The sequence below is a fragment of the Manis javanica genome, chromosome X, assembly GCF_040802235.1.
Source record: "Manis javanica isolate MJ-LG chromosome X, MJ_LKY, whole genome shotgun sequence".
NCBI classification, from domain to species: Eukaryota; Metazoa; Chordata; class Mammalia; order Pholidota; family Manidae; genus Manis; species Manis javanica.
In genome coordinates, this window is record NC_133174.1 from 128,927,581 (window position 1) to 128,941,281 (window position 13,701).

General features: G+C 39.0%; 1 protein-coding gene across 13 annotated transcripts in view; it reads right to left on the bottom strand.

Annotated features, from left to right (window-relative positions):
- Positions 1-9,875: 9,875 nt before the first annotated feature.
- Positions 9,876-13,701, bottom strand: part of ATP11C (ATPase phospholipid transporting 11C (ATP11C blood group)) — a 207,311-nt gene continuing 203,485 nt past the window's right edge. For 12 of the 13 annotated variants that reach the window (XM_073227864.1, XM_073227862.1, XM_073227860.1 and 9 more), the window contains one exon: positions 9,876-12,527. Coding sequence is in view for 2 of the 13 variants with exons in the window: in XM_073227862.1 (XP_073083963.1) it covers positions 12,465-12,527 (63 nt within the window). In the remaining 11 variants the exon portion in view is untranslated. The remainder of the gene's footprint in view (positions 12,528-13,701) is intronic. The other variant, XR_012127479.1, reaches the window with a different exon arrangement.

The window sequence follows — 13,701 nt, forward strand, 5'->3', positions numbered from 1 at the left end:
CATTCACTCAGAGCGAGTCTGCATGCAGCAAGCTGGTGTCCTCTGGGTCCCTCTGTCTGCACAGCCATCCTCTGGGCCCCTCTGTCCTCACAGCCATCCCACACAGTCATCCTCCAAGCCTCTCTGCACAGTCGTCCCGCACAGCCGTCCTCCAGGCCTCTCTGCACAGTCGTCCCGCACAGCCACCCTCTGGGCCTCTGTCCTCGGCGCTGCCACCACTCCAGGCTCTGCTCTGCTCTCCTGCAGCCTTGCAGCCCTGCCATCATAATAGATATTCCCTGTGGAAGAGCTGCAAACTATGGATAAACATAAAGAAACAGGAAAGCAAAACACAGCCTTAATTGCATTGGCCACTTAATTGGCCACTATGGTTAATATTATGGCATTTTCCCCCAGTCATTTTGAAATCATATTGTTTACAATTTTGAATAATCTTTTTACTAAGCATTAAAGGCACACTCACTTCCCACTGGCAATAGCTTTTTAATAAGTGTGAAAGAAGAACGTGTTTAGGCTTTCAGTATCAAACTAGTGGTGCAATAAGGTTAACAGATTACATTTGCACAATGTGTTCCTACATTACCTCTATTGTCAAAAATTCCAAATAAAGAAAATTGCATTTTAAATACCACAAGGATTTTAATCAAAGTTAAAAAAACCACATTGAAATCTAAACACTGGTATAGACAGTTCTTTCAATCAGATGGTCAGAATATCTCTTACAATGAAAAGGAGTGTCTTTAGAGGGAAGTATTACATATGCCATCAGTGAACACAATGTTACTCACACCCTTTGATGACATTTCAGCGATTGACAAGAAAGCTGAAATTGCTATTTAAATTTTATATATAGGCCAATTTTAAGGCATGGAAAGAAAACAAGATAAAAATCTGTCATCCCTTTCTATTTCCAAAATTATTCAATAGAACAGATAATTTAAATGTCAGGAAAAGGCTTTTCAAAAGCTTCCAGAAATATTGACACATTGTATAAGTAGGTTTCGCCTAATGTTTTTCTAATTTCAGATGTACTCTTACTTTATTAAAAAACCACTCGAAGTCTTCGCATCAGTTTTACCTGTTAAACAATAGTACTATTCAATTAAAATTCAAAGGAAACTTATATTTAGATTTCAATAGTACATGTTCATCCTTAAAGGTTATAATTTGTTTAAAATAGCATAGCCATCTGTCCTGTGATAGCTCACAGGAGTTTAATTATTGGAGAAGTCTAAGTGGAATTTCTCCCACAAATATGCATCCTGCTGAACTGTACTGAAAACATGAGATTTGATTGATACGTCTACTTACAAGGAAATTGCACTCTTGCACTAATAATTTTTTAGTAGTATGTATCACTAATGTCTGCCACCTTATCCATTGTATTCAGCTATCATCTAACATATATTCATAAAGCAGTTACTATGCCCAGAATTTTCTCCTTCATGACTGTTAACCTGTTATTGTAATGAGTATGTGTTTAAGTCTGCCCTGTGTACAATTTTCAGTAGAGTTTGTGTAATGGATTGCAGTCAAACAAAGTTATGTATTTTGAATCAATAACTTGAATCACATCTTAAAAGACAGTCCTATCATATGTGCAGATATCACAGAGCTTGGAGGTAGCATTATTACCAGAGATTATATAGAATCAAGATTTAAAAGATCTCTGCAAGTTGGGATATTAGAGTAAAACCCAGGATAGAGAAGACACCCCTTTGACCTTAAATTGTGCTTTGCTCAGCACTCAGCTATATGGGAGAATGTCTAGAAGCTCTGTAAGGTGACTTTGCAGCCTAGATTTAGAGAAAGGGATGGATGCTGTCCCCCTAGATGTTGCTGTCTTGGAGGAAGCTCCCCTCCACCTCTTCTGTGGCTCCTGAACAATTTCACACAGTGGTATCCCTGGTGGGAGGTGGTGTCATTGTGATGCCTCCATGAACATTCACTGTAGGGAAGCAGAGCTGAGGAGCTCTTCAGATGCCACGCGGAGAGAGCTCTTGTGAGAGCCTGCAGGAGAGACCACTCTGATGGCTGACCAGACATCCCAGAGTAGCAGGTAAACACAGAATTGCAAAACACTTTACTGTTAGTATTGTGCTACAATACTGAACGAGCTGGTGTACCCACCTATAAAACATGGGTAAATAAAAAAGTCCTGCATTCATACTTCACCAACCAGTTGCACAATTATAGGATGGGAGACAGCTGTCGTGGGTTGAATGGTGGCCCCCAAAATATATGTCCACGTTCTAATCCCTGAAACCCATGAATGTGACCTTATTTGGTAAAAACGTCTTTGCAGATGTAAGCAAGGATCTCAAGATGAGATCATCCTGGATTATCCCCATGGGCTCTAAATCCCCTGAAAAACATTCTTTTAAGAGACACACAAAGGAGAGACACAGGGAGAGGAGAAGGCCATGTGAAGATGGAGGCAGAGACTGGAATGAGGCAGCCCCAAGGCACTGGAAGCTGGACGAGGCAAGTAAGAATCCTTACAGAGCCTTCAGAGAGAGCGTGGTTCTGCTGACACCTTGACTGCAGACTTCCGACCTCCAGAACTGTAAGATAATCCATTTCTGTTGTTTAAAGCCATGAAGTCTGTAGTAATTTGTAGCACCAGCCCTAGGAAAGTAATACAGGGACACATGGCTTGGCAATATGTGAAAATATCTGGGCCAACAGCATGATGTGGCTGATAAGAAAGCAAATGCAGTCTTTGGTCACAGCAATGGAAACAAGAGTTAACAGATCAAGGAAGTAATTGTTCTATCATACAGCTGCAATATTGTACGCTGTTCTTACTGCCACCTTTTAGGAGGGACATTGATGAATGGGAGCTTAGTCAGAGACAAGTGACCAGGATGGTGATGGTTCTGGAAGGCTTGTCATACAAAGGATGACCTGACAGCAATGGAAACAGATATCCTGGAAAAGGGATGGATGGACGTGAAAGCAATCCTGAAATATGTGAAAGGCTATTCTGTCAAACAGGGAGTCGTCTTGCGTTGTGTTGCTCCAGGAAGCAAAATTGGGTCCAGCAGGTGGAAAGCAAAAACAGAAGAGAAGTTGTCTAACATCTGCTGATTATAGACCCTCAAAATATTGGAAACATTTGAAAAGGGGACACATACTGGCTTCCTAATTCGCTTCCTAATTCCATTGACAAGACATCTGGTTCTGCCTCTGCAGTTAATTGGTTGTATGACTTGGGACATATCATTCCTCCTTCTTTGGGCCTCAGTTTTCTTCTGTATAAAATTAAGGGGTTGAATTGGTTGCTTTCCCAGAGTTTCTTTGCTTTCAGTTACCTCCCAGTTTATGGTTTAATGAAATTATTAAAATGTTTTACACTTGCTTAGTACCTAGTATGTATGGAGGCTAGTGTCCGTGCTAGGCGTTTTAACGTACAGCTCTCACATAATCCTCTCTGCACTGCAGGGTAGGTTTGCTACCCCCACTTTACAGCTTAGACTACTGGGAGATTGTGACTTGCTCAAGGTCGTACAACCTGTAGGTGGCTGAGATAAAACTTGAAATCACAGGCCCCTGCTTCGGGTAATCTCTCCTCTGCATCATGCTGTATCTTCTCTACTGGATGGACCCTTTGCCACACGAGTTTAGCAAATCATAAAATTCAGTGTCAAATTACTCCTTGGAAATCACTTACCAGGCAATATTACATCTCTCAAGCACACGGAAGAGCAGAATGTGTCCGTGGCTGTGCCAAAGTCTATGCATTAAGGTCCATAAACTTTGTTCAGAAAAATCCTCAGGGCCTCCTCATTCAGAGATTTTGTCTCATCATTTCATCTTCAGTGTCCAATTTCCTCTCTGAAGAGAAGGGCAAGCTAGAGGCTGGTCAGTAGCACCCTGGAAGCCTGGGACAGCCTAGGTTGTTGGGTTGTGGAGGTAGAGGTGAAAGTGGAAAAGAGTAGCAGTGTCCATGGGGTTTCCACAAAAGGGGAAGACAAGTGGGAAGGCAAGTTCTAGCTCCTTAGAAATCCATGTGTGGCTCAACACAGGAAGCAGATAGGAGAGGCCTTGGGGAATGTCTTGAACCCAGGACACTCTGCCAGCAGCAGGGGCTTTTTCATGGTTCCTGAGGCTTTAGGGTGGGAAGGAGTGGGCACCAGTCCTCAGAGCTCAGTACAGTCCAAGATCAGCACACACCCACTTACGACACACTCTTCTGAGTGTTTAGTCACTTACGTGCTATAATTTAAAAAGAAACCAGTGTGGGAAGTTAAGAGGAAGAAAGTAGATGTGGACCTACACATGTAGTAAAAAGTAATAATAGCTGACCTTGAGAGCAACGGACGTGCCTGGATGACCCAAGAAAAAATCTGATATCCTCTGAGTGTGGAGGCACACAGAAGCACGTGCCAGTGTAGTTCTTACCCGGCACTGCCCAGGGTATCCATAATGATGACCCAATGTCATCAGGAGAAGGTAAGGTGGTAGTCTGTGCTTTCTGCATATGAAGGCAGAGAAGAGCGCAGCGTATCATAATAAGACTTCCACCCAAAATAATCTAAAGAAAAAGTTTTGATGCCTAAAGGACTAAATTGCAGTTGTCTAGAAAATCCATGTACACAGATACTGACAGTGCAGGATGAAAGAGATAATGCTTCAGAAATAACATAAAAGGCAGCTGTTAAGGAAATGTAGAAAATGCAGGGGGAGATGTTCAATAAACACATTAAAAAACAAATTCAGTATCTGACACACCCTAGGCCCCATCCTGCTGGGCTGCCTAAATAAATGAATGAGTGAGTGAGTGAATGAATGAATGAGAATTGTCCTTCCTTGGGTACCCCTCTCCTTAGGGATATTCTGTGGTTCTTGGAGCTAATGAAATATCAAGGAATTGGAGGCAGATGAGGGCATCTCTTTGGTCCTCAGTCAGCATCTGCACATCTTACACTGCACGAGGTTTATCTTCCCAACCTACATAGTGTTGCCTGTGGCCAGAAGCTTTCCTTGCTGTTGACATGTTGAGGCTTGGAAGTCTGCGAAGGCTGGCTGGCTAGGATCCTGTCTACCTAGGGGCACCCAGATGCTGTCCTCTGTTCCTGCAGTTTCCCTGTAGGTGGAGAGCATAGGTCCTGCTTGCTCTTTGCACTCCAAGACCCCTTTCTCATTTCTCCTCCCTGCAGCCTGACTCCCCTTTTCTCTCTTCTCCGCAAGCCTTCTACATTCCTCTTAAAGGTCTTCCTTTGGAACATGAAAGCCAAAAGTCTGTGTAAGAAATTTTATGTTTTTCTGGCTCTAGGTACTTCTCCTTAAAAGGTAAGAAGCTGGGGCTGACTATGTGTTGGAATGTGGAGAAGGTAAAGGAGAAAATGTGAGAACATTTCCCACATATCTTGTCATCTCTCTCTCTGGGTTCAAAGCCAGTTGAGAGACTCCAGCTTCAAGATAAAATGTATTCATTCACTGAACACATATTTGTTAAATACCATCTATGGTCCCAGCTTTGCTCTAGGCACTAAAAAAACAATAGTGCCTAAAGCAGACAAAATTGCCATCTATTATTTGCCAAGTTGCATTTTAAAACTTGGCCTAGCCTGAGGCCAAAATGACCTTCCCTGAGTTGAATTTACCCATTTAGTCACAGATTTAGTGGCTGGAAAACCAAAGCCACCTCCTCCACCCTGCCAATCTGGTTTCCTGCCCTCGATGGGTTCACTGCATGGAAGATCCAGGTATGGAGAAAAGAAGACCCAGTAGCTTGCAAACTGGCAGCTCTAAAAGAGAAAGGGGCAAAGTAGGCTGAAGCACAGACACATGGAATAACCCCTTCTCCAGGCTCACCAGGAAGCTACTAGAGTGGGTGGAGAGGAGCAGAAATCCCATTTCACATGCTTCATAGAGGATGAGATTTCCTATTTTATGGGTGGTGGCAGAAGCATGAAGAGGGAAAATTATTCCCATTGCAACTAATGTTGCAGCTTTTTATCCAGGCCCTTATGAATTGTTCTTGAATTTTAAATACGATGTAGGTGAATTTATCTAGATATGCTTATTCCCTCATTTAGCTCTAGTTTTTTGTTAATGCTTAAGTGTCTTCATTATTACTAATTGAGAAGACTGTATTATACAAGGGCCTTCTACTTCCATTAATTTATGCATCCATAAAACATCAACTGCATCACACTATATTACAAGAGTGAGTTCAGATTAATTTCTCCACATTTAATTTCTTCACACGGGAAATATAAAGCATGATATTTATAAAGGGCCTAAAATCTAGCTCCTTAAAGTTTCATCTTTATGTTTATATATATTAAATTATAATATGAAATTTGAACCTGACTCCTTAAATCCTTTATGTGTCAGCTCTCCCTCAGATGCATCCCATGCCCTTCCGTGCTCTACTGTGTACTGTTATGTATTTTGAATCAATAACTTGAATCACATCTTAAAAGACAGTCCTATCATATGTGCAGATATCACAGAGCTTGGAGGTAGCATTATTACCAGAGATTATATAGAATCAAGATTTAAAAGATTTTAAATACATGGAATGGTCTATTTTCTAGTTTGGGTCTTGACTGATGCCTTTGGCTTGAAAACTATGTTCATTTACACCTTCCTTAGATCATGAAACTAAAAACTGAGTAACTGAGGAGGAAAGAGTGTGATTCAGTTAGCAGTGTAGAAAACTGCTTTATTTCTCCAAGTGTGTTCCATGGAAAACTGGTGTCCAGTGATTTGATGGCCTATGCAAAAGGGTCCCTTGGTCCACTGTTTGGAACACAGTGGGTTGAACCAAGTCAAATGGGTTTCTTTAACATTAGCTCATAGTCCTTAATGTTCAAGTATGCATTGTAACTTGTCAGACAAGGAATAATCACACACAGAACATTCCAGGTTATTTAACCAGGGAACCCTCTTTTTCAAGGAGTATCTAGTAACATTTCCCAGGACTCTAATTTTCATACAACTCAGTTTGGGAAATGCTGAATAACAATCATCTCAGCCAGATTTTGACAAGAGTGGGATAGAATCATTTCACATGGATTGCCAGCAATATCCTCATGTTCTTGCTTCAAGTGATGCATACTTGAGATCCACAGTATAAGTGGTTAACATGATGCCTCCTTAATAGAACTGTAGAAGCTTGCTAGCATTCTCACTTGTAAGGTGGGAACCTGGTAGAAGGATCCAACTTACCTGAGGAAGAACCTTAAATTATTCCAGGGAAGCCCAGCTCAACACCATCAAATGAGATAAAAGGGATGTAGGGAAAACCTGGGCCTGGGGCATCCTGAGACCACCCACCTCAGCACTAACAGCATTAGCATGACTTTTGTTCGTGGTTTGATTTGGGGTAGGACTGACTACATCCTGAGGAGCCCACGAGAAAATGACTGCACTAAGATTTGGTGTTCAATCATCCTATACTCCAGCAGACCATGCTTTAGGAGACCTAGACAAACTGCAGTATGGCATAGTGGGAAACATATAGGTCAGATGTCAGGTCAGGTCTGAGGACCACAGGCAAGAAAATTTCATCCTAGCCTCAGTTTATCTGTAAGAATCTAGAGTTTAATGATCTCCATCTACATAAGTTGTTGTGAATATGAAATGAGTATGTAAATGCATTCTGTAAAGTGCTATGCAGATATTAGCTAAAAAATTATTTTAGTCTAGTCAGTTCAATTTAATGTCCTATTCCCATTCATATTTTTGTTTTTTCAAATTATAATTTTGAATTAATTTGACTTGCAAAATAATACAAAGGATTCCCATCTACTCTCCACTCAGATTCCCCAAAACATGTCATATATAATAACGGTACAATTTCAAACATCATGTTAACATTGATAAATCCTATATAATGGTATAAAACTCACGTACCATAGTCAGACTTCACCAGTTATCCCACGATTGTCCCAATTTCCGATCCATGATCCAACTGAGGATTATATGCTGCACTTAGCTGTTACATCATCTTCATTTCCTTATCTGGGTGTTTAGTCTTGGTCTTGCATGATCTTGATACTTTTGAAGATTATCAAGCCAGTTATCATCTAGAATATAGTCAATTTGGATGATGCTTTCTCATGGCTAATATTTGCATGAGTATTTATGACGGTTTGTTTATTCAAGCCATCAGGGATGGTGTAATGATGGAAATACAGTGTCTAGGCTAAGTACAGGACACTCTAGTCAGAATACCTGGGTTCAAAATCTGGCCCTACCAGACTGCATGACCTTGGCTTGTCTGTTTCCTTATCTGCCACATGGAGAAATGTTAGCGCCTATTTCATAGGGCTGTTGGGATTATTAAAGGGAGTGAATATATGAAAAGTCATTAGGACAGTGCCTGGAACGTAGTAAGTGCTAGATAAGTGTCAGTTAATGGGAGGAGTTGGGATTGCAGTGGCTTTACTGTTAGGAAATATGTCCTTGTAAATTGGAGAGCAAAGCAGCAGCACGCATTTTAGCTATGACCATCCTTTGCCCCTTTCCACCCAGGGCAAAGACCTGCTGCCAGCAGGAATTCTGGCCCACCAAGAGGTACACTGTTCTTTCAGAGGCCTGCGTCTAAGACCCAGGAGCTAAGGACTTGCTTGATTCATACTGCAACATTTCTCCAGCACAAGAGGTCCACATAATAGGAACTGAGCTCACATTTCTTTGCCCATCAGTTTAATTTGTGTCAAATTAAAACACTGTTGTGGAATAATTAAGACCCCTTTTCTCTGACACCTATTCCCAGACCTCAGGCCTTCACGTTTCATTACCATGTGTCCAGCACTTCAGCCACGGACACACTCACTGAATAACCATAGTGATAACCTCAGCCCGTAACCTGTGCATGTGCTTCTCAGGGAAGGGGCCAAACCAATCAGACTCTCACAATACTGACTTCATTGGCCAATCCTGGGCAGACTCGGTGGTGAAGCAGCTTCCCACAAGGCTGGATGGGGGAAGGGAACGAAGCCTGAGCAGGCTAATTCCAAGAAGGTAAAAAGAACCTAAGACCCATTTGTGAAGAGGTGGTAAATAACTAGTCATTAAAAAGGTCAAACAAAAAAACTCTTAGTATAAAAATAACAATGCTTTCATCTGAATAGCAAATGACATTTTACAAAGCGATTTTAATCCATTACCTCATTTGACCACTCCTCATACCCAAGGCACCATTTAAGTGGAAAAGGTAAAACTAACTCATGTCTCACCTCCAAATAAAGCACAATTCCCACTTAACAAAAAGAGAAAATGCACTACATGTAGGTCAGAGACCAACGTGAGTAAATGGCTACAAAACAGAGACTTAACTGTAAACATGTAATGCAACGAGCTACAATACAGTGTAGCAACTTCAGTTTCTTAAAAGTTAAATATAGCAAGGTTTTTTAAGGGACTTTTTTATAAGGCCTTGGATACAGACTGAGCAATGTCAGAGGAGGGGATTATGGAGGAGCAGAGAGGTGTAGACACATACCTCTGGACCAAGTTTCAAGCTACTGTAAAATCCCTGAATCTTTGGCTACTTATAAATCAAGTGATTTAAATGGGATGGAGACACCGACCATACATCACACTACTTTCAGTGCATGGGGGCAGAAAGCACATTGCCAGGCACACACTAGACTTTCAATATGTATTTACTGATTTGGCTGGACTTTGATCTATGCAGTAACAAGATACAGTCTTATTCAAAACTCCCACAAATACCATAATCATCTCCCCAAATCAGGTATCGCTCTAAAATGCTTGTTGAACACATGTAGAAATGATCAATCTTTTGCAAGATGTATAGGCAGAGTGAATGGAACTCTTCCCACCACCAAATTGCTTCCATATTATTTTTATGTCAAATCTAGACCTTTCCAAAAAAGAGGCTAAAATAGCAATCATATCATACCAAAGTTTATTGATTTCATCAAACAGAAATTTTTGTAATGAAAAAGGCAAATTGCATTCATAAAAGATGGCATTCACATTCATTATAGAAAGCAACAACGTAGATGTAAAAAACTGCTTAAGTGAAAAATGTAATATTGCAGTACCATTTTGCAAGCTGAAAAATGATTTTGTCAACACTTGCATAAAATCTGCACATTTACATACTGCATGTTATTAAAAAACCCCATCATTAAATTCTTGTGAAGTTTGCAGATTTAGGCTTACATTTATACTGTTGCTGGTGTAAATGTTGTAGAAATGGAATTTGTTTTCAGTTTATTAAGTAACGTACTGAAACAATGGACAACAGTTATGAAAGTTACAAGAACATTTTGATAGTTCAAAATTATTCAAATGATGGGTCTGTGATCCTATTATTACATTTCTCCCCTTTCTCTGTCACAAAATAAGGTGGCTAAAATTGTACCCTAGGAATACTGGATAGCTTACTTCAAGTTATTCAATCTGCTAACCCCATGCTAGCCATTTTTTAGCTCATTAATAAAATATCTTTCCAAATGGAAAGTCAGGTCCTGCTCAAGGATCTAGGCCATGATACTATACATCACTGCCATCATAAATGTGAGCTGCAATATAATGTGTAGCTGAGACATGACTCTAAATCCCCCTTACTCATTTTTCTTCCTGGCTGCAAAGAATTTTAGATGCCACCATTTATATTTCCTCTATGCTGGATATTCGGATTATGTCAATCTCCAGTGGTCTGCATTAAACAAGCCTTTCTATATATTGTGCCTCTCTAATGTACATTCACAGTCCCTATAGTTCTTATGTAAAACAACAATAACAATACAGCAACAACTATATGAACAAGAATAAGAACAACAACAAAACATCAAAAGCTTTCCTGGGTCTGATTTTTTAACTCTTTGGAATTGGCAAAGGATATATAGACTTCGTTTTCAGCAGACTGCCTCAAATATAGGCTATCAGAATACAGCACACTTAAGTAAGGCATGAATCACCCAACAAAATACTCAAAAATAATACTGATAGATGAGAACAAATAAAATAATGAAAAAGGGTCCATAATGATGGAATGGTTTCTGAGAGCTGAAATTACATCTCCTCTAGAATTTAAGAAAAATTACACCTAAACATTAACATAAAATATATATGGTAGAATCACATGTGCCATATGGACTACATAAATACATTGATGTAGATTGAGTCCAATGCTTTTCCAAATCAACGTACAATATGAACACTAAAAATAGTACAGGCATGCCAGAAAGACAATCAAAAAAAAAAACGAAACTGGTGTGAAAACACTTTTTAAAAGACCATTTCAATCTAGTAGTCAAATATAGTAATTTATATCCAAAAAAGTGTGTTAAATTTTAACATTCAATGAAGACACTTCACATTTATTTTTATGTTTTCAGTGAATTTATTAGGAAGCTAAAAACTCCTATGAGCCTAGTAAGTCGAGGACTTTACCAAGATGAATCTCCCAGTTTAGAGCTATACCATTGTCCTTGCCAAGTCTGCTGAGACAGACAACACTCAACATTCATGTTCCCAGTAATGACTCTGCAGGCTGAACCACTGTCCTGGGATGGATCCCTTCTCTCCAAATTGGCAAGTAAAAAAAAAAAGTGCTGCATGTATGCATAAATGCAGCCTCTTTTGAATAAAAACCATTAACAGTTTGAAATAAGCTTTCTTCCTCCCCACAAAAAATTATGAAAGACTGATATTCAGAATGGTCTTTACTTTTGTGTAACTACGGTTTTGCCTACCTTACCTCAGAACCAAGTAAAATAATTGGAAAAAATCTGTGATATCTTAGTTATTTTGAGGGGCTAAGTGATTAGAAATATTTTATTTTAAAATCTAGTAGCCCATACACCAATTAAGTGGGATTTAATTCAGAAGAACAAAAATAAATATATTTTGATTCGCACAAAAATACCCAGGATTATTAACATTTTTTCAACATAGGTGTTGTATTCAAGATATTTTTTTGGCAAGGATAGTCTATCAAGACAGAATTAGCATGTGGGTGAACAGAAAGGATTAGCCATTCTATCTGATGTATTGATATCATTTAGTCTTCTCGTATTTTCAAGTATTCCTTTTATGTTTGAAAAAGTAATTTAAGATTATAATTCAGCAGGAACAAGAAATGTGATCCAAACAGCCTATTTCTTCTGCCAGGAAAAAAAAGTAGTATTAGCAAAATCTATTTATTCCCATTGCATGACTTCTACTTTATATTATTGTATTTAAATCCATTCACAGAGTTCATGGGTTAAAAGAGCACCCATTTGATAGTTATATTATCCTACCTAAAGCCAGAAATTCTAAATATTCTTGCTTTCAACTTTCACATAATTCATAATCTAGAGCTCTGACCATAATGGCTACTTAAAATAACTGTAAATGCTTAAGAGTCATTTGTTATATTAATGGACATTTATTCTGAATCCTAAACATAGAGTGGCTTAGTTTGTTGCATATTGAATATCCTGAGATGATAACTTTTTTGTAGTTGTTTCTTCATGCTTTCTTTTTTAGCTGTAACCACTGTCAATATGCTTGTAGGACAATAACACAGGCAGTTCAAGATGCAGATTCTGAAAAATTTAAAATATTCAGAGTTAAAAGGTTTATTTTAATAAATAATATGAAACCATCTGTTTAGCATTTTAAAAAATAAATCAAGTAGTAAAATAAATTTTGTTATAAGAATAAAATCAACTGTCTTACCAAAGTGCCAAGTTTTATTCACATGCAGGGAAAAAAAGGTTACACAGTAACTAATTTTTAATCCTTTCTTCATTTGTCAGCTGAATAGTTCAGACTTGCCTTTTGCTTTTGGATTGCTCCAGGGTAGTTCCTCCCAATAATTGTTACCACTAGAACTATCTACTTTAACAAAGGTGCAGCTCACCAAGATTCCTTCCTCTTGTCTGTGAGCGCTTTGAAAACAGGGACATTTTATTTATCTTCCTATCTCTTCAGCACCTAACACAGTATCTGGCACATGGCAGATGCTCAGGACATGTTGAATGAATGAATCAATTATTGTTTTTTGGTGGGGGAGTGGCATGTGGCAATTTTGACAGAGAAAATCTGAAGACATGTTCAGCTTTGAAAGATTACTGTAAAACTATTTTTCCCTTACTGAAAGAAATACACTTCTTCTCTATAATACTGAAGTTCGTTATCTTTTTGGTAGATCATGCACCTAAATGTCAACTGATGCTTCTGTTTTCCTTACTGATCATCTTTTTAGAAAGGAACTGCAGAAATTTTCCTAAGAAATATATAGATCAACTTGATAATAGGGGGAGTCCAGTAACCATAATGTTGCTCATGTAACTGTACATTAATGATACCAAAATAAAAAAAAAATATATATAGATCATTCTCTGTCCTCTAAACATTATCAAATGCTATGATCAGGATGGGGCATGATAAGCAAACTGATCACAGGGTGTAAATCAGGTATGCTGGTTAAGTTTAAGTCCCATGTCAAGGGAGGGAACCTAACTTTTAGTCTCCATTTTAAAATCTAACCTTTCTAAACCTGAGTAGTGGAGGGTCTTAAGGAGTGTACTATTTTCTTCCCATTTTGGTGCACCTCCCTTGCCATGGTTCTAGAAGTCCTCTAGAACAACTTCCATTCCTTTTTTATGTTCCACATTCTCTTATTAGTTTTTCAGGTAGCAGGATCATGGTTACTGACTCTGATCAAACTAAGGTTGCCATGTACAATGAGAACTTATAAAAGGAGTCAGTGAGTTC